At 36.6% G+C, this 25,573-nt stretch overlaps 1 protein-coding gene across 1 annotated transcript in view; it reads right to left on the bottom strand.

Annotated features, from left to right (window-relative positions):
* The window catches only part of LOC122045625, a 37,529-nt gene extending 14,586 nt beyond the window's left edge, over nt 1–22,943 (bottom strand). Inside the window, exon 1 of the mRNA XM_042605926.1 lies at nt 22,634–22,943. Coding sequence (XP_042461860.1) covers nt 22,634–22,862 — 229 coding nt within the window. The 5' untranslated portion in view covers nt 22,863–22,943. The remainder of the gene's footprint in view (nt 1–22,633) is intronic.
* Between the last annotated feature and the right edge of the window lie 2,630 nt (nt 22,944–25,573).

The following is a 25,573-nucleotide window of genomic DNA, read 5'->3' as shown; positions in this document are numbered from 1 at the left end:
GTTTGGATTATAGGAATAGGAATGCAAATAAAGGAATGAATCCTTGAAACTGAGTAATAACTCATTCCCATGTACCTCCCCTTCAATGAGCCATTACCCTATTTTCATCAATCAAAATATTCCCTTATTCCAAAAATACTCTTAAGCTAAAACTAAAATTTTCTCCCTTAATATCAAATATCAAAATATATTTATTTATTTTTTCTTTCATATCACTTCTCTCTCCTTATTCTCTCTTATCATATTTTCTCTCTCTTCATTTTATCACGCACTTTCTCTCTCCTATCACACTCTCTTTCCTTTTTTTTTTCTCATTACACTTTCTCTCTCATCATACTTTCTCTCTTATCAATCTCTTCCATCGTACTCTCTTCCTTCTATTTTTCTAATTATACTTTCTCTCTCATCATACTTTCTCTCTCCTCAATCTCTCCCATCACACTCCCTTTTCTCTTTTTTTCTCATTACACTTTCGCTCTCATCACACTTTCTCTCTCCTCAATCTCTCTTGTCACACTCCTTTTTTTTCCTCAACACACTTTCTCTCTCATCATACTTTCTCCCTTATCATACTTTCTCTCTCCTCAATCTCTCCCATCACACTCAATGTTCTCTTTTTTTTTCATCACACTTTCTCTCTCATCATACTTTATCTCTCACCATACTTTCTCTCTCCTCAATCTCTCTCATCACACTCTCTGTCCTCATTCTTTCTCATTACATTTTCTCTCTTCATCCTCTCCCATCGTACTTTCTCTCACATCATATCATATTTTCTCTCTCATCTTCTCTCATCATACTCTCTCCTATCACACTCTTTTCTCATTTTCTCTCATCACACTTTCTCTCTCTTCATTTTTTCATATCACACTTTCTCTCTCTTCATTCTTCCTCATCACACTTTCTCTCTCATCATACTTTCTCTCTTATAATTCTCTTTCATCATATTTTTCTCTCACATTTATCTTTCTCTCACATCTAATTTTTTCTCTTATTTTTCTTTAAGGGTAAAAAAGGAAATTTTGATTTATTCCGATAGAAAATATGCAACTAACCAAACATTGCTTTTAAGAGTGATATCCATGCTCATACTCATTCTCATTCCATAATACAATGATTCTCATTCCGATTCCTATTCCTAACAAAGAACCAAACGCCCCTTTAAAGTTGAATTTAATTAAAGCTAGGTATATATTGAATTAAGTCCACCCATGATGACCGGTCATGGTCGATCCCAAGCCCGGATAAAGGAGGAGGATTGCGTTAGGTTGCCAGCCAGCGTCAAACTATGGCAAATATTCAATGAATGAATCCATTAAACTATTGTGCTAATGCTAGGTTGTTCCCCGGAAGGAACGCGTTGCAGGATCCGACTATAACGTCTCGGCAAGGACCGCTACATCTCCAGAACTCGGGTGTAGTGATAAATATGCAAGAGTTCGCGTTACAGGGTCCGACTGTAACGTCTCAGCAAGGACCGCTAAAAGTTCTCACACCATAGGTTAAAATAAGAACAAATATGATAGGAAAACTAATAATCTAAGATTTGGAACATGGAATATAGAAACTCTCACGGGTAAATCAATGGAGGTAGTAGATATGATAATTAGGAGAAAAATTAGTATTTTGTGTGTACAAGAGACAAAATGGATAGGCGAGAAAGCAAAGATGATAGAGAACTCGGGTTTTAAGTTATGGTATACTGGAAAGAGTAAAGCAAGAAATGGAGTGGGTATCATTATAGATAATTTGTTAAAGGATGAAGTTGTAGGAGTAGTTAGAAAAGAGGATAGAATTATAGCCCTTAAGATAATAGTGGCGAAAGAAACTATGAACATAATTAGCGTATATGCACCACAAGTAGGATTAGATGAAGCTACCAAATCAAGGTTTTGGGAGGACTTAGATGAAATATTACAAAATATTCCACCAAATGAAATGATTTTAATAGGAGGTGGTCTAAATGGACATGTCGAAGTGAAAAATGAGGAATATAAGAGAATACATGGGAGTTATGGGTTTGGCACGAGAAATGAGGAAAGGAAAACTATATTAGATTTTGCGATAACATATGACCTTATATTAGCTAATACGTTTTTTAAGAAAAAAGAAGAACACTTAGTCACATTCAAAAGTGAGAATAATAAATCGCAAATTGACTTTCTTATGGTTAGGAAGAAGGATAAAAAGATTTGTAAAAATTGCAAAGTCATCCCTGGAGAAAGTTTAACTACCCAACATAGGGTAGTAGTGTTGGATATATGCCTCAAATATAGTATCAATAGAAAGAAAATATATACAATTCCTAGAATTAAGTGGTGGAAGTTGAAGGATGGAAAACAAAATATATTTAAGGAGAAGGTAGAAGTACAAAACTCTAATACAACATGGGATAAGATGGTATCAAAGTTGAAAATAGTAGCTAAGAGTGTACTCGGTGAGTCAAAGGGATATGCACCACTAAGTAAAGAATCTTAGTGGTGAAATGAGAAAGTACAAGAGAAAGTGAAGGAAAAACGAATAGCTTATAAGGAATTATATATTTGTAAGAATGAGAAAAACTTAAAAAAATATACAATAGCCAAGAAAGAAGCTAAAAAAGTAGTGAGTGAAACAAAAAATGAAACTTTTGAATGGTTATATCGAAAATTGGATACAAAAGAAGGGGAAAGAGACATTTATAGAATAGCTAAAGTGAGAGAAAGAAAAACAAGAGATCTTAGCCAAATAAAATATATTAAAGATGAATGTAATAGGGTATTAGTAAATGATGGAGAAATAAAAGAGCGGTGGAAGAAGTATTTTCATCAACTTTTTAATGAAGGTTTAGGTGACCAACTTAACTTATTAGGTAATTTAATTAGGTCAAATGAGCATAGAAATTTTAATTTTTATCGTAGAATTCAAACATCAGAAGTAAAACAAACTTTAAATGAGATGCACAATGAAAAATCATTGGACTAGATAATATAAGTGCGCAAGGAAACAAGGTATTTGTAGAATCATAAATATATTAAAGGGGATGAATAGAATTCGTCGATCATCGGAGTTAAAATGAGTTCCCTACTATGAAAAGGGAAATAAAAAGACAAAGCTAACAATGCTAAGTATTACTTGGTTCGGAGCCTGTGAAAAGTAATAATCAAGACCCACGATGTCGATCAATTTCGTTGGGCAATCAATATGAGTTCGTAAATAGATTAAAAAGATTGAGTAGCTACTTTTCTTCACCAAGTGCTTTGTAGATTATTATATGAGGAATTTTAGTGGTGTACATTCTCATTGAACAACCTTACTCTATTGTCCCATTCAAAGGAGTGGTTTAGTGGAATTTAGAGCGATGCACTGGACGTGTTGTAGGTCATGGATATTAGGAGTAAAGTCTTTGAATCATGTTATATACTTATTAGGGCGTGTGTAATTATTTTATTTATTTTTCTGCATTACTTATTACTTTGATAAGTAATAAACTGGAATTTTGGCGGGAAACACTAGAAGTGAAAGGTTTTAGGCTTAGTAGATTAAAGACAGAATATATGAAATTTAAGTTTAGTAATATTAGAAGTAATGAAACAATTGTTAAGATAGGAGAGACGAGTTGCGGGGAACCGAGAGATTTAAATATTTAGGATCATTTTTGCAAAATGATGGAGGGATTGAGAGAGACGTCTTAAGTATCTGTTTATGTATTGGACGTGTTATAAATTGGAGGAAACGTTTTATAAGATATTAAACTCTAGTGATGTCAAGTAATATGGAGCTAAATGTTGGGCTATGACTCGAGCACATGAGCATAAGATGAGAGTTGCAGAGATGAGGATATTAAGGTGGATGTGTGGACATACGAAGATGGATAAAATAAGGAATGAGAGCATTAGAGAGAAAGTCGGAGTTGCATCTATTGAGGACAAACTTCGAGAGACACATTTAAGATGGTACAAACATGTACTTAGACGACCAATAAATGCTCAAGTCAGGCGATGTGAAACTATAATAAACATGCATATCAAACGAGGAAGAGGAAGACCAAAAAAGACTTGGTTAGCAACAATAAAACAAGATAAAATTTATTTAAATATAGATGATGATATAATAGGAGATAGAGCTCAATGGAGTAAAAGGATTCATACAGCCGACCCCACCTAGTGGGAAAAGGCTTGGTTGTTGTTGCTGTTGTTGTATATAAATCAAACCTAAGCTTCATTTCTCCGTATCTTCTTCTTCCGATCCAAGCTCCGCCCGATTCCCCACTCCTCACCCAACGCCGATGTCTTCCTCTCCCCTCTGCAACTCCAGCGCAGATATACCATCGGAGCTTCGCGAGGGAGCAAACAGGCAACATCAGCGCCGACCTTCACCCGATCTTCTCTTCTTCTCCCTCACGTATCTCTATCAACAGTGTCGCCCGATCCACCATCGCTGACGGTCGAGCGGTGCCCTCTGTACCCCTCGACGCATTGCCGCCATCCTCTCTTCACGACCGATCAGCATACCTTCGCCGATCCATTCTTACATCCACCACTTTACGAGACGTTAGAGCTAGGTCATCTCTCTTCCGATGTCATTGTCACTCGGTCTCCAATTGCCAGCCTTAGTCGCTACTAGCATCATGAGGGCGTTGCCAGTGCAGACTAGTGGACTGTCGCACATGGCGTTTGTCTCCCATAGCCGCTGATTGCTTGGCTCTGACTGTGGTGTAGCTGTAGCCGTCGGTCTCCATCTTTTCGATCACGAGAAGGTATGAGGTGTCGCTTATCCCTGCTCCTCTTCCCTGTTTGATGGCCACCATAGTTTATCATCGGATCAGCGCATTTTGGATTGCAGATCTTGCGACGATGACTCCAGTTCATGTTGGATTTGTGCCACCACTGTAGACTGGCGATCCTATATGAGGGCTGCTGGATAGATTCACCATTGCCAAAAGAGCTGAGAGCTGCTGATTTGGGTAATAATCTGATCTGACTAGAAGGTGAGTGTGGATTTGGGGTAAGTGGTTAGTTAGAAGATTGTGGATAAAGAATTTGGTCTTGTGCACAGTTGAGGATGTATTGATTGTGAATTAGGCATTAGATCCATGCTAGGTGTCGATTTTGGGGGCGTTTGATTGGTTGAACAACAACTCCACTTAGTCCGGATCATCATTTCCGACAACAACCTTCTCCGACTATGAGTTAACAATGGAATACACTTATTTGGGTAAGATTAGTTGGTCTATTTCCTTATCATGTTTAGTAGATAATACAATGAATTGAATGATGAGTTATTTATGATTAGTGGAATGATAAGGGTTCATGGATTAAGAAGTTGAGTAACTTAAGGATTAAATGATTGGATTAATTGATGATTCATGTATAAACCTAATCTAATTAGGTTGTAGTATATTTATAGTTAATTGGGGGATTAATCCATAATCATGTTCGATTAGGGTTACTCTAATTAGATGGGGGAATTATTTAGCTATTTACTTCATATGTAATTAGCTAAATACATTATGTGATCGCAGACCTTGGATTTGGGACAAACATCTCGAAGTGGGATTTATTTGGCACGATCTACGTAATAAAGGCAGGTATTTCTTCCTTGGCCTTTTTAGTTCTTTGAACTTAGTGCATGGTTATTTTGATTAATGGATTAGGTTGCTTTATCTTAAATCTATCCGTATTGTTATCCTGCTTGATACTTGTGCTTGACAATTAAGATGATCTATTTATTTCAAATACAGTCTTAGCTTTTCGATATCTATACTATGTTGTGTATAACGTGTAGAGTATGTATATTAGGGGATATCTTGTTGACTGAGTTTACATATTGATTATGCATTTGATGTTGAGTTACACATGATTGGTATGCGTTGTAGAAGTCACCTGGTTGATTGTCCATTTACATGTTGTATATGTACACATGTTCGGTGTTTGCTATTGGTGGAACTATGTTGATTGTATCTATGTTTTGTGTACATGTGTCTGATATGTACTAATGGAGGAATCATGTCGATAATGTCTATGTTGATGATCTTATATGTCTAGTGTAATATTGGAGGTGTCATGTTGATTATACCTACGTTGTAGGGTGTGTACGTGTGTGGTGTGTATGTGTCTGGTGTTGCTACTTATGGTATTTGTTGTTTAGTAGACACCAGTTGAATTTACTCATACCTCTAGATATAGATATTAGATGGATCATTGTACTGGAGGTATTTATGATGATCGGGATGTTGCCTTGATGATGATTGTGTCGGTATCATGATTATTTACATCATGTTCATCATTCATTGTATGCAGACAACCAAAGTCTCCCTTGTGGTGTGAGAGAGTTGTCAGTCATATTTATAACTGCCCATTCGGCCACTGTAGGAGAGTCGTAGCTAAGAGTAGAGCTAGTCCTGTCGTGCTCACTTGGCCGCTCAGTGTTATACTCTATCAGCCTCAGCCACTCATGAATAGTGGTATCTAGAGAGTACAGTAGTTAGGGGGATAGAGATGTGAGTAGTCAGAGATCTTGATGCTATATAGTTAGATAACTACTTAGCGAACTGTCCGCCTCGGCTACTCTATTATGGTATCTGGAGGGTAGTACAGTTGTCATGGATACATATCATGTGGTTACTAGCTACATGTAATTGTGATATGTTGCACTTGTTTGAGCTATGATTGTTGCATATGGTTGTCATGCTGCATACATGTCATTTATTATATATGTATATGCAGTCAGTTATATTGCTCAAGTGTTACGAGCAGGTTTGTTGATGATCTCTGGTGAGTTTACTGTTTATTACACCATGTGTATTCGACCGGTTCGGGTATGTGCATATATTATGTTATTTATGATCTTGACATTATATGTTAGTTCCAGTTTGGATAGGTTTACTTACTATGACATTATGATCATAATATTATTTGTTGGATCCAGATTGGGTATGTACATTCATTATATCAGTTATGATCATATGCTTATTTCCCTGATGAGACTGTATGTTTTGATCTCCATGTTTTATTTAGACCATGCACTATTTTGTCTATTACCCACTGAGTGACCCGCACTCACCACCGTATTTGTGTATTTTCTTTTCCTCAGGTAACAGGTAGATGATTATGGAGTTGGTTTTGCTTCGTACTTTATTTGCTTTATGAATTTGTGAGCTTGGCATTGTATTACTTCGATTTTATTTTGGAGTTGTGCTATGTTGGTATCTTGTATTTGTCTTGTTGTGGTTGTGTGTAAAGACTAGCCGGCTAGTAGTTTGTTGTTCTTGATTTATGGGCTTTCCTTTCGTTTTTCGCTATGTTTTTAGTACAGCCGTATAGGTTGTTTATTATACAACTGCGTGGTTGTGATTATTTTGTTCCAGCCGAGTGGACTGTATATAACTACGTGGTTGTGTATGTTCTAGCCGTGTGGGTTGTTGATTATAACTTGTGAGTAGCCATGTGACATTGTATTTATGATTCATATTGTCACTAGTACATGTGAGATCCTGTCCGTTTGTCGAGCGGGGACTCCTCTATGGCTTGACAATTTATTGGTATCATAGCCACATGTTTACGAGGCTTATTTTCTATCTTTTAGATTTCGTGTTTTGATTTTCTCGATGTGACTTTTAGGGTTTTGGGACTAAGCAGGTACAAGACATCTATAAGCTATAGGAGGTAAGTTTGTATCACTGTTATCATACATTTTTGTTGGCACATGTATAGTTGTCTATAATAGTTATGACATGTGTTGATACTCTTCTGTTAGTACTTGTCTAGTTGTATGTAGCATGTATGACATGTGTGTGTCGGGCACTATTGATGTCTATTAGATCCTATTGGAGATCAGAGATTATAGTCTCAGGAGATTCCTTGTACCATATCATCGGTATTACTAGTTATTAGTAGTTGGTTGAGAGTTAGAGTCACATACCAGTCTCCGATATTATTAGCTAGGTAGTGGATAGTATATGCATACTCATGTTGACTCAGTCAATAGAGTACTGATTTACCCTAATTAATTCGCTTACCCTTGTTGACTTGGTCAATAGAGAATTGATCTATTCTTGTTGGTTCGATCAATAGGGGATCAACTTACTATATTTCATAGAGATTCTGACCTTTGAGTTACTTGTATTTGGTTAGATAACCTGGAAGATACATTTGAGTACATGACTTATACAGATATAGAAAGGACTGAATTAGCCGTATACCATTGTCGACTCGATTAGTTTTAGAGGATCGATGTATCCCATTCCATGGGGACTTTGACCATAGACTGTCTGTACCTGGTTGGATAACTTTGAAGGTACATTTAAATAGATGCCTTCCATTGATGTGGAAAAATGTAGAGCTAACTGCTTAACACTTACGTGATACAACCGTTACTTAGTTGTATAACTTTGAGAGTACATTTGGATATATGATTTGTACTGGTGTGGGAAAGATGGAGATAGCTGCTTATCCTTTACAAGACCATACACTACGTGAAGAAAGATGCAGAAGATAATTTTTGAGATCAAGGCATCACTTGTTAATTACTTTGAGGTGTTTGGAGAGAGAGTACTTTTCTACCTCCTTTGGTAGCATGATGATTTATAAGGCGATAGTCAGTCGACTCGTCTAACGCTGCTCCATGGGAGATCCTAACTCATGAACTGATCGGATATGGTTAGATGACCTTGATGATACCTAAAGTTATACGACTCACAAAAATGTGGAAGAGATGGTGTTAGTTGATTAACACATATGAAATTCCACTGTCACTGAGTGGAAATATCAGATGATGATCTTCGAGGGACACAACGTCGATTGATAGATATTTCGACTAACTATTTAGTGATAGTGCTCCTCTATCCTTGTATGCATGGCTCGTCACTAGAGGTTACTAAACCTCAGGTGAAGCAATCGTAGTATCAATGGTTACAAGACAATGGTTAGGCAACTCAACTGACATTGTCTTTATCAAGTAGCTTAAGATCTTGACCACATAATTATTTACTCAAGGTCTTGAAGTCTATATCTCAAATTAGAGGATTTGACCTTTTATCGATATTTATCTAGGGACATTTACAAACACGATTATGAGAGTTGTGGAAATATCCTCTTGATAGATAAACTCTCAGTTAGGAGGTTGAGTGACCCTTTGAACTTTATAATGTCACTCCTTTACTGTGGATATTTGAGCATCTGAAAGGATGAGATTTGACATACTCTTTGGACATTTTTAGATAAGATTAGTAGAGTTGTTATACTCATATTTTATGGATTGACTGTATCTCTACCATTTGGAGAGTTGTTAATTATCGATCAGGAAGTCAAGAGATATCCCTTGGACTTCAGTAGTCATACACCTTTGATAGGATGGTGATATATTTTTATATCTTGATAGTACCCCATGATGAGAGCGGGTCACTGAGAAGTTGGATTTATCAGCATACGACAGGTTAGTCTCACTAAAAATTTATGCTGCAACAAATTTACCCATAGGGTATAATCCCTTTAGTTGATACAACATAGACATGAAATGTTAAACCATGGTGGATATATTTAAAATTTGTTCGCTTGAACATTGGATGCCTTCCTTTTTCCTTTATCATTGTGCGAGGAAGCTATTAGGTTTGATTGATGTTGAGGATAATTTGAGATTGGTGGATATTGTGAGATTAGTTGTGGTGACATGTTATTTAATGATGATCTATTAGTGAATATTTGACTCGATGATCTATTATTTGGTATTTGTTGTTGATAGTGACATGAGTAGCATGTCTATGATATTTATGGATTTGGTGATTTGTAGTTGGTAATTAGATTATGGATTCGTCGGTGATCTTACAATTGAGGGAGCCTGTTGTACGGATATTATGAGTCTTTGGTATTGTCATTTAGGTTTACCAGCACCCTAGATGTTTTTATGGACTCGATGAATCTAGTATTTCTAAGGAATTTTGATCAGATTGGTATTGTCTTCATTGACGATATTGTAATTATGCTTGATTCGAGATGGATCACGAACAACAACTTCGCATACTTCTGGAGATGCTTCGACGAGAACATCTCTATGTGAAGTTCAGTAGTGCATATTTGATTGTTTTCGGTGGGATTTATGGGACACATTTTCTTTGGTAGGGGTGTATCAATAGATCCACCGAAGTTAGAGGCTATTAGCAGTTAGGAATAGCCGAAGTCTGTACAGGAGACTGGCAGCTACTTTGGTCTGGTTAGATATTACCGGAGATGGGTTGAGGATTTTTCCAGCATTATTATACCGTTAACTGGACTGTCTAGGAAGGGTGTGGAACTTTCCTGGACAGATGCTTACGAGACCAATTTCAAGGGTTTAAACGAAAACTAATAACCGCACCTATCTTGGTTCCACCTTCTAGTGTGGACGAATTTGTATTCTACATAGGGCTTAGGTGTAGTTCTATAGTAGCACGGTCGAGTAGTTCCATATGCTTCTCGACAGCTGTAAGATCATGAGAAAAATTATCTGACTCATGATTTCGGAATCAGTTCTGATGTAGCATGAACGGAGTAGTCATATGCCAGTAGACGGAATTCTCGTGTGATGAGAATGAGATTCTTTATTTCCATGGGAGATGTGTGTTCCTGACTAACTTCCTGCTCGGGAGGAGTTATTGCAGAAAGCACATCGTTTGGAATTTGCGATACATTTGGGTGGTACTCGAATGTATAGAGATTTGAAGTGTTTCTATTGGTGGAACAACATGAAGAAAGACATCACGGATTTTGTAGCTTGATATCTAGTATGTCAATAAGTAGAGGATGAACATCAGAGACTAATAGGATTGTTTCAGTAGATACGTATACTAGAATGAAATTGGGAGCATGTTATCATGGACTTTGTTGTGTGATTACAACACAAAAAGGATATGATACGATTTGGGTAATCGTTGTTTGGTTGACTAATTTGCTCCCATTCTATTGAACAGTAGGACGAATTCTTTGGATCAATTAGCAGTTACACTGTAGAGAGATTATCGAACCTCATGGTATATCTCTGAGTATTGTATCGGATGGAGATCCATGATTCACATCATGATTCTGGCAATGTTTGTAGCAAATCGTGAGTATAGAGCTTTGTTATAAAAGAGGTTTTCACCCTTAAACAGATGAATAGTCTAGGTGCACTATAGTGTTCATTATGGATTTTGGAGGTAATTGATTTATCCACGATTGGCTAGACTTTAGTGTGGGAGTAGCGGAAGTATGGTGAACTCATAACCCATAGAGTCACCACTATCTATTTGAAAGAGGATCATCCTGTAGTTTTATAAGAGAACCATCATCACTCATAGTTGGAGATTTGTTCATGATACTCAGATGGAGTAGTCGATGAGAGTGTTGTTTAGTTGTTACTCTCAAATGAGGATCCCTGAGTTTGAACAGTAAATTTGAGAACCAAATTTTTATTAGTAGAGGAGAATGTAAGATACGACAAATTAAATAATAAATGTTATTGGAGAAATAACCTTATTGAATTTTTTGAGAATTTTTAGAAATTTTTGGGAATTTAAACGGAATCCGTATGACATGTTTGAGGGGATAGATCTATTAGGTTAGGAGAAAATTTGTTCGAAATATCACAAAAGTGGGAGTCATTGGATTGATTAACTTAAAGTTGGATTTAATTAAAGCTAGGTATATAAATCAAACCTAAGCTTCATTTCTCCTTATCTTCTTCTTCTGATCCAAGCTCCGCCCAATTCCCCTCTCACCCGATGTCGATGTCTTCCTCCTCCCCTCTGCAACTCCAACGCAGATCTACCATCGGAGCTTCGCGAGGGAGCAAACCGGCAATGTCAGCGCCAACCTTCACCCGATCTTCTCTTCTTCTCCCTCACGCATCTCTATCAACGGTGTCGCTCGATCCACCATCGCCGACGGTCAAGCAGTGCCCTCTGTACCCCTCGACGCATTGCCGCCACCCTCTCTTCGCGGCCGATCAGCATACCTTCGCCGATCCATTCTTATATCCACCACTTCACGAGACGTTAGAGCCAAGCCGCCTCTCTTCCGATGTCATTGTCACTTGGTCTCCAATCGCAAGCCTTGGTCGCTATTAGCATCACGAGGGCGTTGCCGGAGCAGACTAGTGGATGATGTCGCACCAGCCGCTTGTCTCCCATAGCCGCCAATTGCTTGGCACCGACTGTGGTGTAGTTGTAGCTGCCGGTCTCCATCTTTTTAATCATGAGAAGGTATTGTAAGATCGAAAAGAATTTAGATATCTCCACAATGGTATGATATTGTCCACTTTGAGCCTAAGCCCTCATGATTTTTCTCTTGGGCTCTACCCAAAAGGCCTCATGCCAATGGAGATATCTTTTCTCTTATAAACCCATGATCTTTTCCATGTGTTTTCAATGTGGACTATGTTTGCAACCTTACAACCCCAATAAGTATGAGGTGTCGTTTATCCCTGCTCCTCTTCCCTGTTCGATGGCCACTATAGTTTATCATTGGATCAGATCATTTTAGATTGGAGATCTTGCTGCGATGACTCCAGTTCATGTTGGATTTATGCCACCACTGTAGACTGCGATCCTATATGAGGGCTGCTAGACAGATTCACCATCGCCAGAAGAGCTGCAAGCAGCTGATTTGGGTAATAATCTGATATAACCAGAAGGTGAGTGTGGATTTAGGGTAAGTGGTTAGTTTGAAGGTTGTGGATCAAGAATTTGGTCCTGTGCACAGTTGAGGATGTATTGATTGTGAATTAGGCATTAGATCCATGCTAGGTGCCGATTTTTGGGGTGTTTGATTAGTTGAACAACAGCTCATCATTTCTTATTGATATCCCAAGGTTGTTTTGATGTGATCAAACAAGTTAGATTAGGTCCTGTTGTATTTAATCCTGTGTCTAAGTGTCCAGGAACTTAGGAGCACAGGATATCGAGCAAAAGACGTAACTAGCGAGAAGAACGGCATGAGAGAGAGCCGACGGACTCAGTACGTCTGAGGGACGAGGTGCTGCGAAAGAGTAAACGGGCGTAAGATAAGGAGGTGCGCGACGTTTCCGAGGGACGAGAAGCCGGAGAAGAAGCTTGCTCGAGGAGAAGGCCGAAAGTTGGGTTCGGGTGAACCCTATTCCGGATGGCCGAAATGACCCAAGCGAGCGGAGCCGGAGTAGAAGACCCGGACCGAAGCAAGCGGAGCCGAAGCTGGATCTGAGCGCCTGAAACTGAAGTTTATTCAGATCGCGCTTGACCGCGATCTGTTGTAGGGATAAGATTTTATCCAATTCCAGACACTTAAACGCTTCCAGGCATCCCGAGCAAAGCTATATAAACAGTCTTGCTCCTAAAGCTTTACAACAACGCAGAATAGTTTGAACAACACTTGTGCTTGAGTTTGTTAGAGTTTAGCTTTATTTTGTGAGCTTTGAATGCTGTAAGAGGTTTCTCCACCTAGAGGAGATTTTGCTAGTATGTTTTTCGCCTTGGATTAACAACCTCCCCGATTGTAACCAAGTAATTCGCTGTGCTTCTTTTTTTTCAGTTTATTTCTTATTTTGTTTATGCAAGTGTTATATTAGGTTATAAGTTTGAGGAAGATATTTTTGCTTGTATTGTGCAAGGGCTATTCACCCCCCCTCTAGCCGACTGCTAAGGGTCCTAACAAGAACAAACTCATTAAAGAAGAGTTGCACAAGCAATTGAATGCGAGATATATATGGGAAGTTCAATTTCTAAGAATATGAGTGGACGAAGAAGGAGCAGGCCGATTTCGTGGCAAATGACAAAGCAGAGTTCCACCTGCAGAGTGTCCTACCGCCACAAGAAGTCAACCGGATCGGTGCCTACGACTCAGCAAAGGAGCTTTAAGAGAAGTTCCTTGAGCTACACGAAGGGACGTCCGAAGCCAAGCTCGCAAGACGGGATCTACTAAGGAATTAGTTAAGCAACATAAAACTGGAAGCAGAAGAAACCGTTGCACATCTTCACTCGAGAATGAAGGAACTAATCACTGAACTCACGAATCTCGGAGAAAAGGCAAGCAACCGAGATTCGCTAAGGTACGTGCTTAATGTATTTCCTAGATCTACTGAGTGGGCATCATTAGTAGATGTTTACTATATTTCTAAAGATTTAGATTTTGTTACCTTAGAAAAAATGTTTTCAACATTTGAAGTCCATGAAACAAGATGTGCATATCCGAAGAAGGAGCCGAAGCATAACGTTGTCTTTAAGGCAAGGATGGACAAACGAGATTCAGAATCCTCTCTGGACGACGATGAAACGGTAATGATGGTAAGACAATTTAAAAAATTATTTAAATCTAGAAAAACTAACCATCTGCAGGGTAGAAAGAAAAGAACAATCAGATACTACCACTGCAACGAAGGATACGTTAAAAACAACTGCCCCAAGTTAAAGATCAAGGATAAGGACAAGGGGAAGAACAAGAAGCATGTCCAATCCAACAAGTACAAGACGCTAAAGGCAACGTGGGACGAAACGTCGTCCGAATCAGAAGTTGTTGCTGGACTTGCGTTAATGGCAAGTCATCAAGATGCTGAAAACGAAACAAGCTCGTCCAAAATGAGCGTCGATGAAGAGAGAGCGACATCGGAAGAAAGCAGCAATTCAAGGGGAGCTACGGATAACGAGATCGACAAGGTAAGTCAGGTACGATCTCTTTCTCCCGATAAGTTGTTTAAATTTGTTAAGTTATTATCTAAAGACTGTTGCAAATTAGAAAAAGAAAATAAAGAATTAAAATTAATTCTAACAAAATCTTGTCCATTAGAAGAACTTGATAAAATAAAACTGAAAAATGATGAATTAAAAATACAAGTAGAAAACTTGAAAAATCATACATGCTTAAATGTTAAAACCCAAAATTATAATAGACTAAGCTGGTTCTTAAATTTCACAGAGTTCAAATTAGAAAAATTTTCAAAATTTGTATAAATTAAAAAGTTTAATTAGACTTAAGGCTTTTAGCGAGAAATTAAATGTTTGAACTTCTTTAAGAGACTTTGTCTAGAAAGTGGTTGTTGCTCCAATAACCAAGAAGACCTAGTGTCTTACCACAACCTAGAAGCCAATTAATAAAATAAAATATTTAATTGACTAACTGATAAAGCATTTAATTGTAATTAAATAATGCTCAAACATTTTGCAATGTTGTTAACTTAGAATTTTTTTCTTAGAAAATTTTACTTGGAAATTTTTTTTTTTTTGCAAAACTTAAAGTTTCTAAACTTATTGCAAATTTTTTTTCTAAGTGATATCAAAATAATTTTTCAAAAAAGTTTTAAAGTTTTTCAAAATGTTGAAAATCAGATATTTTTTTTAATTAAAAACTTTCCTATTTTTTGAAAAATTTACCCTTAGATTTCTTTTGGTACCCTATTTTTTATGTGATCAAAGGGAGAGAAAGGAAGATTAAGTCTAGGGAGAGGTTAGATTAAGTCTAGGGAGAGGTAGTTTTAACTTTCTTAATTTTTTGCACTTTAATTGCAAATTTATTACTTTTACTTTATATTAGTTTACCCTAACTTAACTTTGGTTGCTCACATCAAAAAGGAGGAGATTGTTGGTATCCCAGGATTGTTTTGATGTGATCAAACAAGTTAAGTTAGGTCCTGTTGTGTTTAATCTTATGTCTAAGTGTGCAAGAACTTAGAAGTACAGGATATCGAGTAAAAGACGCAGCTAGCGAGAAGGACGGTACGGGAGAGAGCCGACGGGCTCGGTGCGTCTAAGGGACAAGGTACTATGGAAGAGTACGCGGGCGGACGAGAAGGAGGCGCGCGACGTTTCCGAGGGACGAGAAGCCGGAGCGGAAGCTTGCTCGAGGAGAGGGTCAGAAGTTGGGTTCGGCTGAGCCCTATTCCGGATGGTCGAAATTACCCAAGTGAGCGGAGAAGGAGCGGAAGACCCGAACGGAAGCAAGCGGAGCCGAAGCTGGAGGCCCGGAGATAAAGTCAACAAAATGTTGGCTTTCCCCTTCGGGGCGCCCGGAACCCAAGTTTTATCAAAATCAACCTGGACTTTGACCGACGCGTTAGGGATAAGGTTTTATCCCATTCCAAGAGCCTGAAACGCTTCCCCCGAGCAAGGCTATATAAGCAGTCTTGCTCCTAAAGCTTTACAACAACGCAGAATAGTTTGAAACAACACTTGTGCTTGAGTTTGTTATAGTTTAGCTTTGTTTTGTGAGCTTTGAATGTTATAAGAGGCTTCTCCGCCCAGAGGAGATTTTGTTAGTACGCTTTTTTGCCTTGGATTAACAACCTCCCCGATTGTAACTAAGTAATTCGCTGTGCCTCTTTTTCTTCGGTTTATTTCTTAGTTTGTTTATGTAAGTGTTATATTAAGTTATCAGTTTGAGGAAGGTATTTTTGTTTGTTTTGTGTGGGGGCTATTCACCCCCCTCTAGCCGGCCGCCAAGGGTCCTAACATTTCCAACAACAACCTTCTCCGGCTATGAGTTAACAATGGAATACACTTATTTGGGTAAGATTAGTTGGTTTATTTCCTTATCATGTTTAGTAGATAATACAATGGATTAAATGATGAGTTATTTATGATTAGTGGAATGATAAGGGTTCATGGATTATGAAGTTGAGTAACTTAAGGATTAAATGATTGGATTAATTGATGATTCATGTATAAACCTAATCTAATTAGGCTGTAGTATATTTATGGTTAATTGGGGGATTATCCATAATCATGTTCGATTGGAGTTACTCTAATTAGGTGGGGGAATTATTTAGCTATTTACTTCATATATAATTAGTTAAATACATTATGTAATCGCAGGACTTGGATTTGGGATGAACATCTTGAAGTGGGATTTATTTAGCACTATCTACATAATAAAGGTGGGTATTTCTTCCTTGACCTCTTAAGTTATTTGAACTTAGTGCATGGTTATTTTGATTGATGGATTAGGTTATTTTACCTTAAATCTATCTGTATTACTATCCTGCTTGATACCTGTGCTTGACCTTTAAGATGATCTATTTATTTTAAATACAGTCTTAGCTTTTGGATATCTATACTCTGTTGTGTATAACATGTAGAGCATGTATATTAGGGGATATCTTGTTGACTGAGTCAACATGCTGATTATGCATTTGATGTTGAGTTACACATGATTGGTATGCGTTGTAGAAGTCACCTGGTTGATTGTCCATTTGCATGTTGTATGTGTATACATGTTCGGTGTTTGCTATTGGTGGAAGTATGTTGATTGTATCTATGTTGTGTGTACACGTATCTGATATGTACTAATGGAGTATCATGTTAATAATGCCTATGTTGATGATCTTATGTTTCTGATGTAATATTGGAGGTGTCATGTTGATTATACCTACGTTGTAGGGTGTGTACGTGTGTGGTGTGTATGTGTCTGTTGTTGCTACTTATGGTATTTGTTGTTTAGTAGACACCAGTTGGATTTACTCATACCTCTAGATATAGGTATTAGATGGATCATTATACTGGAGGTATTTATGATGATCGGGATGTTGCATTGATGATGATTGTGCTGGTATCATGATTATTTATATCATGTTCATCATTCATTGTATGCTGAAAACCAAAGTCTCCTCTATGGTGTGAGAGAGTTGTCAGTTATATTTATAGTTGCCCATTCGACGAGAGAGTGGTAGCTAGGAGTGGAGCTAGTCTTGTCGTACTCACTTGGCTGCTCAGTGTTATACTCTGTCAGCCTCGGCCACTCATGAGTAGTGGTATCTGGAGGGTACAGTAGTTAGGGGGCTAAAGATGTGAGTAGTCAGGGACCCTGATGCTATATACTTAGATAACTACTTAGCGAACTGTCTGCCTCGGCCGCTCTATTGTGGTATCTGGAGGATAGTACAGTTGTCACGGACCTAAGTCTCTCGGTCATACAGGGGTCGTGGTGTCTGGAGAGGTGGCAGGAGTGATCATATGGCATGTATGTGCATTTTTGCATATGATGCGCGGTGCATCTGTGCAAATATATCTGCATACATATCTTGTGGTTACTAGCTACATGTGATTGTGATATGTTGCACTTGTTTGAGCTATGATGGTTGCATATGGTTGTCATGCTGCATACATATCATTTATTATACATGTATATACTGTCAGTTATATTGCTCAGGTGTTACGACCAAGTTTGTTGATGATCTCTGGTGAGTTTACTGTTTATTACACCATGTGTATTCGACTGGTTCGGGTATATGCATATATTATGTCATTTACAATCTTGACCTTATATGTTAGTTCCAGTTTGGATAGGTTTACTTACTATGACATTATTATCATGATATTATGTGTTAGATCCAAATTGGATATATACATTTATTATATCAGTTATGATCATGTTCTTATTTCCCTGATGAGACTATATATTTTGATCTCCATATTTTATTTAGACTCTGCACTATCTTGTCTATTACCCGCTAAGTGACCCGCACTTACCACTGCATTTGTGTATTTTCTTTTTCTCTGGTAGCAGGTAGATGATTGGTCCCACGTCACATCCGAGGATGATTTCTGGTTTTGCTTCGTACTTTATTTGCTTTATGAATTTGTGAGTTTGGCATTGTATTACTTCGATTTTGTTTTGGAGTTGTGTTATGTCGGTATCTTGTATTTGTCTTGTTGTGGTTGTGTGTAAAGCCTAGTCATCTAGCAATTTGTTGTTCTTGATTTATAGACTTTCCTTTCATTTTCTGCTATGATTTTAGTACAACCGTGTGGGCTGTTTATTATACAACTGCGTGGTTGTGATCATTTTATTCTAGCCAAGTGGGTTGTGTATATAATTACGTGGTTGTGTATGTTCCAGCCGTGTAGACTGTTGATTATAGCTTGTAAGTAGCCGTGTGGCATTGTATATATGATTTATATTGTCACTAGTTCAGAGGAGATGTTGTCCGTTTGTCGGACAAGGACTCCTCTAGGCCGTGATACACACTGAGAATGAGCCATGGAACGGACGGAGTGAATGTGTTTATTCAGTTGGACAAGGACAATAGTTGCAATATATACCTATCAGAATTTATCTCAATCCAATTGTGTGGAGTCAAATCTTATTTTTTAAATTTGACTCAGTGTAAGTGACAAATCTATTTAAGAAGGGTTCAACTACTTGCTTTAAATATTGAAAAGATTTTTTTTTGCTCTCTTGATCAACTTGTTTAGAGGTTTTGGTAATTAATACAGTGTGTCTAACTATTTACTTCTGGCAAAGACATCATACTTGGTTTCATTTAGGGCATAGATTTGGATCATCTTATGGTAAAGGCTAATGTCCTGCCTTAGGATACAAATTATTTGCCGGGTTCATTCACTTTCAACCTTTCTATCTTGATTTATTGTTATTGTAATGTACTGCTTTCTAGGACAAATTACTTATTTATTTTTAATGCAATAGAACTAACACAATGAGCTTATTATCTCAGTTGTGAAATAAGGCCAGTTCTCTACAACAAAGTGAAGAAAGAATCCATAGATTTAAATGAGATCTTCAAACAATTTAAGAAAATAATTTTTAGGAAGTGTTAAATAGAATGGATACATATATCTGACTTTTGTGTTTTACCTAATCTAATTCCCTAGGCTTTAGATTAATTAATTATTCTTAAAAGCTGCGTAAACAAGGGCTATATTTCAAGTTTTAACTGTGTATTAGAGCCTATCCAACTCCATCCTACTCCTTGCCCCCTCTTCTCACCACAACCTGCCCACCTCTTCTCCCTTATTCTTCTCCATCATGCTCTTCGCCTCCTTATTAGCATTCCTCCCTTTCCTTCTTGCACCAAGGAACACCTCTCCATCCTATTTCCAGCTTCCCTTGAGCATCCTAGACACACATGACTACTATTCTTCTCTTCTCCCAATCTACTTCAAAGCACGATTCCTTTTCAATTCTTGCACACTCAATCTCATGAGCACAACTTGATTCCTTCTCCTCTCTTATAGACTCATCTCAAGTGCACATATCAACTCCTCATATCCAATATCATATGGATGTGATTACATTATCCACTCTCCTCCCTTATGCTGTTGTTCTTGGGAAGACTGAATCCTCACAGCCAACCAACTATCCGAGTCAACTGCTCCATTCTCGTGCAAGTCAAGCCAGTCCCGTCCCATCAGTCTCATGTGGACCAAGCCATTTCCCCTCCCTCTCCTTGCATTCTTGTGTGTGAGCTGAATCTCTGCTATATAACCCACCCCACCAAGCTAGAACCCAAAAGATTGAATCTCCTATATTGATAAACCAAACCCTCTTCTTTCTTCCAAAATCAGTTTTTTTTTAATTTCCCCTTTTCCTATTTTTTATTTTCTGCTATAAAAAACTCAATCCCAATATCATTTCTATTCTCGTGTTTATCTAGCATTTGTAAATCCATTTGTTCTCACTGTCTTCTTATCCAAATGGCTCCTCTACCAACAACCCTAAACCCAATAGCGCTATCAGAAGACACATTAAATTCCTTATCTCAGATATCCACCTCTAGATGACAAAGAATCACCCTTCTTAGAGTGACAGATTTTATACCTTACGATTTTTACATTAGTTCTCAATAGTAGGGAACCAAAATAGAGCATCATCGTTGGGCAATGTTTCTCTCTACTTTTAAAGTACGAGATACGCTTTAGTAGATGTCCTCAAAATGTAACCTGACTATATACCATCCTATTCTTACAAATCCCAAAATTTTGAAGTGCTAATATCAATATCTTTAGGTGGCAAAATTATTGTCCGACCTAGACGATTCTTAATCTCATCAAGTCAATTATTTTATCATTGTTATCCCACGATAACAACCTCACTCGAGATCAGTGAGCAATACCCACATTGCTCTACTCCTGAGATCAGCATACTGGTTACATGTTCAATGACCTTGGGCTAAAGGGTTGACCTCTCGGATCGAGTTGGCACGTTGGCACCTCTAAGGGTCGACCTCTTAGGCAGGTCAGCATGACGGCACCTCTTTGGAGTTCTACAAGTAAACATCATAAGTTGTAAGGAGGCTCAATTCACCAAGCTCTCCTTTTGAGCTCAAAAAGAGTTTTTTGGGTATAATTGCACCCATTAAGCTCTAGGTGCTAAGGATAATAATAAATAAAATATATTTATGTAAATTTTATTTATCATTACATCAATTAGTAAAAGTAATCTAGTCGTACTATAGGTGAATTTCAATAACTTTGCATTTAAGATAACCAAGCTCCAAGTTGTTACTAGCAGCACACTATATTATATTAATTATTATTAAAAAAAGATCTCTAATAAATCAAATTTTCCACTAATATATCTCTATCAGTAATGTATATAAAAATTTAAAAATATTATAGAGCTTTTTTTTCTAAATATTAGTTTCTAAAGCATAATATTTATAAATCTTCATAAATATTATTTTATTGATATTCTCATGATGCTTCTAATTAGGTACATTTTTATAATTCTATGCCCCTATTTAGTTAGTCCTTTTTTATTAAGAAAAAAAAAACTTTTAAGCTTTTGAAAATATGAACTCTATTACATTACTGTTTTTATTATGTTTAATGAGTATTGTTTTTTATGATTAGATATCAACCGCTATTAATGACCGGCCAGAATAATTTTAGTTGAAACTCTAGCTGAAAATAAAGTAATATTTTTATTTATTCAAATATAAGTAATTGATATTTATATTTATTTTCAACTAATTAAATGGTACAACACATGCAATGCAAACATTTAATTATCCTAGAAATGTCCGTACTAGCTAAATATTGTCCAATCTAAGCTCAATGGAAATAGTTCATAAGATCTTGCCCAAATTTAGTTTTCTTTAATTCAATTAGAGTGAAAACATGAAATATTCTTGCCTAAAATGATAAGTCAAAACAATAGCTTAAAGTAAGATCTTGCCCAAATTTAGTTTTCTTTAATTCAATTAGAGTATTTTTGCCTAAAATGATAAGTCAAACCATTAGCTTTGTTTTTTATGTCCTATATATCCTGTTGATAAATACTCCCACGGTGAAGTATTTTCCTAGCAAACTTATGAGGTTGACTATTTCAAGATATTTCATCTGTTGCTCATCTCAATTCAGTCTGAATTTTTTTTGTTCATATGAATGCCAAAAATACTTCTTTTTGTATGGTGACCTTTATGAAGAAGTTTATATGGAGTAACTTTGAAGTTATGCTAATCAAGGGAGACTAAAACTATGCAAATTTTAAGTATATCTATGATCTCGAACTTTACCTTTGTCTGCCACATTTATAATGGTATTCTAGTTCAGAAAAATAAGAACAAGTCAGGAAACTAATCCGTAGATCAGACTGTCAGAAAAAATCAACCAAAATTCTAAATATTAGGAATAGCTACCCAAATTGTGAGAAGAAACTATTGAGCAAAATGGAGGAACAAATTTATCAAACAATTCCACGGCATTGGAGAATCTATGGAATGTTCCCTTTAAATCGGCCAAGGAAGTAACTCAGGCAGGTAGCAATGGAGGCAAACTACAAATTTCTTGACTAATCTTTGAAATGAAAACTCGAAAGGAATCGCTTTTGGGGGAAAATCCACTATAATCAGTGTAGATTCAGAAATAACAACGCAGGTGGGAAAAAAAAAAAGAAGAGAAAGAAACCATCGAGGATGGGTTGTTATAAGCTGTTTGTACCTGGGCTCGTCCATAAGAGAATGGAAACGGAGGCGGCTAAAGGAATAGCTGAGGAGGCTGTGAGCGGAGGAAGGCGAAACAGCGCTGGTCGGAGCGCGGCGGTCTTGGTAGCAGTATAATTAATTGACCTTCGCGGGGGAGTGGAGGTGGAGGTGGAGGTGGAGGTGGCGGCGGCGGCATGGGACGTGGAGGAGGGACGAGAGCAGAAATGGGCAGAAACTGAGAGCATGATGACGATTCCTCTTCTCTCTCTCTCTCTCTCTCTCTCTCTCTCCCAGTTTTTGCAATGAGTGCCGATGAGGAGATTGTAAACATTGTGGATCTATTTGTGCCACCGTTACAAAACTGCCTAAGACAGAGCATTTTCAATAACATCGGATATTTCTTCTAAATATTTAAAATTTCTATATTTAGATCATTAATTAAATATTTTATTCTTTAAATATTATAAATTCTATAATTAAATATTCCATCAATTTCATATTTATATTTTTCATCAACCAAATATTTCATTATAAAATATCTTAAATTATACAATCAAATATCTTACCAATTAAATATTTATAATTCTCACTCTCATTTAATTAATCTACATCTAATTTTATATTTAAATAAAATTAATTATACTTATCAATTTTTAATTTAATATAATTCATTGATATTTTTATAAATATTTTTTACTTAATATTTATTTATATTTTGATAATTATTACATATAACTAATTTAATAATAATAATTTATTTAAATATAAGGAGACATATAATTTTTTTAAAAAAATAATACAATATACATGAATATAAATATTTTACAAATTCAAAATTTAAATACTGAGATACAAACCAAGTTAATAAAATAAATTATAGAAATAAAAATCACAATTAATTAATAAAATAAATAAAAATTTACTACATATTCAATCTTTTCTTCAGTTACTCACATATCGCTAGATAATTCTGAAGCTGTTCTTCTGTCATGCCTTGTGTGTCCATTATGAGGAATTGATGTGCATGGATGAGTTGGTCCATTTTCTTACTATTATTATACTTCTCCAAATGTACTACTGATTATGGTATAGCCTTATTCAATTCATCAATTAGGCTTACTCTTTCTTTACCTTTCTTCTTTGTTACTTTTTGTCCCATTGGACGAGATCGGACTTTCTCTATCATCCACATTAATAGTTGTGTTAGGATTTGAATAATCAATATGAGCATCTGATGATTTTGATGTTCTTACTTTCTTTATAACTCGTCGCTCTGAGAATTGAGGTGTGTACATCAGATTATCTTTCATAATTATCCACACATGTTCATATTAGAAAGTATATTTAAAAGTACTTTTACATTATTCATGAGCCCGCACCATTAAATCCTTGTCACTCCATCCGCTTGGTCAATTATTGTAGCATTTATTGTAAATTCTATTATATCTATTCATGATCTTTTTCAATAAAGCCCAATGTGATTTTGCTTTATTCGTAATTCTCTTTTTAGCTCTCTTATCTCGATTGATATTATAGTATGTCACCATCCATCTCCAAAAAGACTCACTCTTCTAGGCATTACCAACTACTGAATCGTCACTCATGATTGTGTAGGCTGTTGCAAGGAGCTTATCATCTGCTATTATCCACAATGTTCGCTTACTATGATCTCCTTTTGATTCATTGCTCGTCTCAGTTGTTTGATCGAAAATAATATTATCAAGTCCTATTTAAGATGAGAATAAAGGAAATTATGAATCAGGGATTGTATGAGATGCTTTTATACCTGTATCACTGTCACTTGCATCAATACTAGCTATTCTCGATTCATTTGATTGAATCCTCGGTGATTAAAGCAGATTAATTCCATGAGATGGGAGCTTGCATGAAATATTGGTTATTCTGCCAATATTTCAGGGGGCATGTATAAAATGAAGCTCAAGGGTCACTACTCGAAAAATTTGGATAACTTTGAAAATTATAATAATATGGTGGTGGGTATGAAAAAGGTTAGAAATTTTGTGGGTGTTGTATGAGAAATGGAAATGAAGGAGGTTGTAGATTGGAATGAACATGAGAATTTTTTCCACTTGAATTTTGATGTGCGTAGATTGTATACACTTGTTTAGCATATTTTGACATACATTCATATATTTTGTGCATGCTTTATCTATGCATTTTCGTACTTCCTGTAACGCCCGCCCTCCCTGCTACTAAAGGGGCGGGGCTACTTACTTACTTAACTATTCCAGGATACACATGCATATTTAAAATTTCTTTCTAGTAATGTAAATCAGCGGAAATATCATGAAGTCATACTGGAATGTAACATAATACACTTGGTTCATGTCAGACATAACAAAAATAATAATATAAGCAGGTCTTTATTTGTCTTAGCCGAGCCACTGTCACACACATTTCCTTGCCTCTCCTGTAGCTCCCTTAGATCATCCATTCCTTGACTTTATCTGTGGTACAAGGAAAGTAAGCTATGAGCACACAGGCTCAATAAGATCCTTTCCTATTCACAAAAACCGTATTTCATAGCAAAGTCATATAAGCATATAAAAATGGAGATATAATCATCTAACATTATATCATGTGAACATAGCCTCCTATCATATCATATCATTAAGAAACATCATACTATAACATATCATAAATAAAGGCATCATGTAATATGAATCATAAAAGCATAACATATCATCAGGTCATATGAATCATAAACAAAACATCTCATAACATCATGTCCTATAAGTCATAAGAGCATAGCATAACATCATGTCATATAATTCATAAAAAAAACATATCATATCATGAATGGGTGCATCATGCAGAATGTCTTTTTAAAACATATGTCATGTCAAGTGCAAGATGTCTTTAAACATATCTTTTGATACTTTAATATAATATCATCATCATGAGGGTCCGGCTTGTACCACATACATACATAAAT

This window comes from Zingiber officinale, chromosome 2B (genome assembly GCF_018446385.1).
Source record: "Zingiber officinale cultivar Zhangliang chromosome 2B, Zo_v1.1, whole genome shotgun sequence".
Lineage (NCBI taxonomy): Eukaryota > Viridiplantae > Streptophyta > Magnoliopsida > Zingiberales > Zingiberaceae > Zingiber > Zingiber officinale.
The sequence above is the reverse complement of the archived record's forward strand: the minus strand, read 5'-3'. Positions and strand labels throughout refer to the sequence as shown.